General features: G+C 43.7%; 1 protein-coding gene across 1 annotated transcript; it reads right to left on the reverse strand.

Annotated features, from left to right (window-relative positions):
• Positions 1-2,107: 2,107 nt before the first annotated feature.
• LOC100277156 (Tyrosine specific protein phosphatase-like) lies at positions 2,108-3,391 on the reverse strand. Its single transcript, NM_001150806.2, has one exon. The coding sequence runs from the start codon at positions 3,301-3,303 to the stop codon at positions 2,491-2,493; it is 813 nt and encodes a 270-aa protein (NP_001144278.2). The 5' UTR covers positions 3,304-3,391; the 3' UTR covers positions 2,108-2,490.
• Between the last annotated feature and the right edge of the window lie 540 nt (positions 3,392-3,931).

Raw genomic sequence — 3,931 nt, forward strand, 5'->3', positions numbered from 1 at the left:
ATCAGCAATAATTGAATTGTATCTACGAATTTTAAGTTTTCTCACGTTAAGCACAACAAAATATTTTATGAATCATTAGTCAAGTTTCTCATTCAAAATAATTACTATTGTATATTAAATATTTTTGCACAAACTAAAGAATGAATAAAATATTAGGTCGGGCGCGGGTCACCCGCAGGTTGAAATAAAAACCCGTGTCCACGGCCGCAAAACTTTCGGTCAAGTGCAGGTCACACCGCAGGTTAAAAATCTTCACCGTACCTGCACCCGTCGGGTAACTGTCGAGTTTCGGATTTACTAGTTAAATTGTCATGTCTAAATCTATCCAGGATCTATGATAGGACAAGTGGGTCATGCATGAACATGTAATATATATCATGTACCATATTTACATACAGTATGCAAATTGCTTTACTGCTGTTTTGCATACATGCTGACGTTGCTGCAATAATTAACGTTGTCAGGGAATCAAATATATAGGACCTACTGGGACCGGTCGAAATTCTTCATTACAGAGTTGATTAAAGATTGGGAGGTGGATTTAAGAGTTGTTGGAGGCATATTTTTTTCAATCTTGTCAAAAACCTTCGATTGGGAGAGTTTTGGATCCTACATGGAATTCGGAAATACTTTTCTCCTAGTCCCATTTTTTCTAATAAATCCTATTTTTCTAATAAATTAAATCACTTTTTGTAAGTTTTCAGAAAACCTCATGTTCCACTAACCTAATGCTTATTCTAAGGGGCTAGACGAAATACTCGTGGCTCGTCGGCTTGCTCGGTTCGTGGTCAGCCCTCGCCCCGGATCGTCTTGTTTGAATTTTTCATGAGCCGAGCTGACATCCTAGCCCGGCTCGTTAACGAGCCAGCTCGCGAGCTGTCACATTTTAGCAAAATGAAAATATATACATATCATTTATGTAACAATTGATTAACATATTATATGCATGTGTGGTATCTATGACATATAAGTTAAACTAATTACGTCTATACGTTAAATTGGTCTACGTGGGTTAAACAGATGAACATGTGTAAATTGTGAACTGATGACTGATGAGTTGTATTAATTTGATGTTACATTGATGTGGTTTGTGAAACTATGAGTATAATTACTATTTTCTAATGTTAAATTAGTTTGAAATTAACTATTTCTAACTAAAAAATTGATTATTATATATATATATATTATTTTTTCGCTCTGTCTCGCGAGCTAAACGAGCTCGTAAACAAGCCAAACCGAGCTGGCTGGATATCCAGCCCTAATTCTACCTTGCCATAGTTTCTCTGTATGGCCTGTGTATCGGCTAAGTGTATATTCAAAGAAAGCACGAGTTCCTCCGAGACAATCCATACATTGCAACGCATGGTAGTCCCAGAATTAATGGTATCATCTGCTCAGTCCACCACACAATTGGTTCCAAAGTCATACATGATACATGCATCCAAATACCTGTTGATATCTGCACAGTTCTTTTTTCCTTGGTCAATATAAGTCCTATACTATGCTCATATCCAATATCCATCCAAACAAAAGTACGTACACTGGAGTTCATCTTTACAGCTGTTGCTGCTACCTTCATTAACAGGATCCTGGGAAGATATCCTGACAAATCTGGTAAGTAATTACTCTGTTTCAGAACCTGACGTTCATGCTGGCACGTAGTTTAATTAGCATTTGTATCACCGTATTGTGCTTCCAAAATAGATCTAGTATTGTCGTCTGTGTATCCCAGCAAGCATCACCGGGACATACCGTAATGTCACTCTGAAGGAGTATCGTGTAGTTCAGCATACCAAGCTATTCCACAAAATGCTACACCGAATTTTTTCTGTTCTTGTGCCATGCCAGTTGCCAGATGTAAACGCCCCTACGTGGCTGCACACATCACACCGAGACTCACTGCCATTCCCATCCCATTGTTATGTTTCAACTTTGAAGTGCCTCCAGTCTTGGATCAGTTTTCAGTTTATGGTAAAGGACAAAATCTTTATTTTTTACGAGGATAAAATCTTATAAGCAAGAATTTATGATCAGTGTGGGATAAATTCACAAAGTTCATAATCCGATGGATGGGAACCATGCATCAAGTAAACTGCAGCAGGTTCATGTTTATATCTGTTAGTGACAACTCTCTGCATTACATAACTATCCAACTACAAGTACAAGAAGTTTTAGCCAAATATTGTAGAACATGTTCTTCTAGGAAAGCCATACCAGTGTTTTATCATGGGAACACTGAAACTAAAGGGTTGACAACACCAAAAACAAAATTGTCACCAACCACCTCCCACTAGAGTGTCTATATATACAATAAGGGCTAGTTTGGGAACTCAATTTTCCCAAGGGATTCTTATTTTCCCAAGGGAAAATGAACTAATTTCCTTTGGGAAAATGAAAAACCCATGGGATAATATGGTTTCCAAACTAGCCTTAAAACATGATTAATTCCTCCGGTCCGGAGTTCATTTCTCACAAAAAGACATGTAGACCTTACCCCTCATACTTAACATCATTGATGAAGCAATCCATGGATCCGGTAAGGGTGTCAAGTACCTCGTTCCTCAGTGCAGTCACTTTCACCGCCATCTGCGCCTCCATATCCCTCTGCTTCTTCACTTTGGCATCCAACTGACGTGCTCGTTCGTCGCTGATAAGTTGGAAGGCCCTCTTGAGCACTGGCCGCAGCGACTCGTTGTCCGTGATCCCCTCAACTGCCGAGGCAAGGCTGGGGTACAGGCCCTGCAGCTCCTCGATCCCTCTGCGTGCCCGTGTGCCCGGAGCCGCATTGGCATTGGCATTGCCATTGCCATTACCACTGGCGTTGGTGGCGTGGCTGGCGCCTACTTTCTTGAGCGGCAGGTCGCCCCAAATCGACCTCGACAGCTCGTACTTGCGCGCCTCATCGCCGTCACCAGCCCCACCTGCAGCTGCAGGCACCGGCACGCCCCCGGCGGAGCGCCGGTTCGCGTACTTGGTCCGGAGCCGCCGCACCTTCTCGTAGATCTCCGTGACGGTGAACTCGGACTTGTCCAGGCCGCAGCCGCCGAGCGCGGCGTGGAGCTGGGACCGGCGCGGTTCTGCGCCGTGGGCCGCGGCGTACGCCGCGAGGCCCTCGAGGATGCGAACTTCGTCCGCCTCCGACCACACCCGCCCGAACGCGAACGCAGGCTTCTTGCCGCCGTTGGTCCCCGGCTGGGACGCCGCGCATGGCACCACAGCCCCGGCCGCGGCGGCAGCCGTGTCCGAGGTGTGGAAATCGTCAGCAGCGAGAGAATGCGGGGCGCTCGTCGGCGGCGGCGGCATCGTTGGAGTCGACAAGATTTGGGGGTTTGGGGTTTCTCTCCGCGATGGTCTCTGAGCGGGGAGGAGGTAAAGGGTTTTATCTATTTTTATTTTCACTTTTTCCACGGCCAATATATCAAACACATTATCGTAAAGTGCTTTTATGTTGCTACACCAACCAGGATATATATGTTCTACTAGATAGGATAGATGTGAATCTAGATTTAGAGCCACAACCATAGTCTCCATTTATGTACTATTTTAGCTTTTCTAGTATTTAAATGTGAAATGTGAAGAGCATAGGAAGGTGAAAACTAGTGTAACTAACTTTTAAACATGAACCTAGGAATGCCAATTTTGCATATTATGAAAACTAAATACATAAGAAATAATTTTTTTGGTCAGCTTGAGTACAGTTTTAGATCGTTTGTGTAAAAAATAACTAGAAAAAAGAAAGACCTAAATTGAATGAAGGCGCCCACGAGCTAGATGCAGCCAATGGTCCACCAAATAGGGTTATGTGAGGCCAGCGCTATGTGGCGGTAAAGCTTCACCCTGGGCCCTTCCACTGACTTTGTGCCCGCATGCCTACTAGCCTGACAGTACTTGTTGGTGGCCTTTTCTGTTCGGAGTTCCTCAAAACATTAAT

This window comes from Zea mays, chromosome 10 (genome assembly GCF_902167145.1).
Source record: "Zea mays cultivar B73 chromosome 10, Zm-B73-REFERENCE-NAM-5.0, whole genome shotgun sequence".
NCBI classification, from domain to species: Eukaryota; Viridiplantae; Streptophyta; class Magnoliopsida; order Poales; family Poaceae; genus Zea; species Zea mays.

Excerpts from the sequence above, each read along its gene's own strand:
- LOC100277156 (NM_001150806.2), bottom strand. The coding sequence starts at position 3,303 with ATGCCGCCGCCGCCGACGAGCGCCCCGCATTCTCTCGCTGCTGACGAT.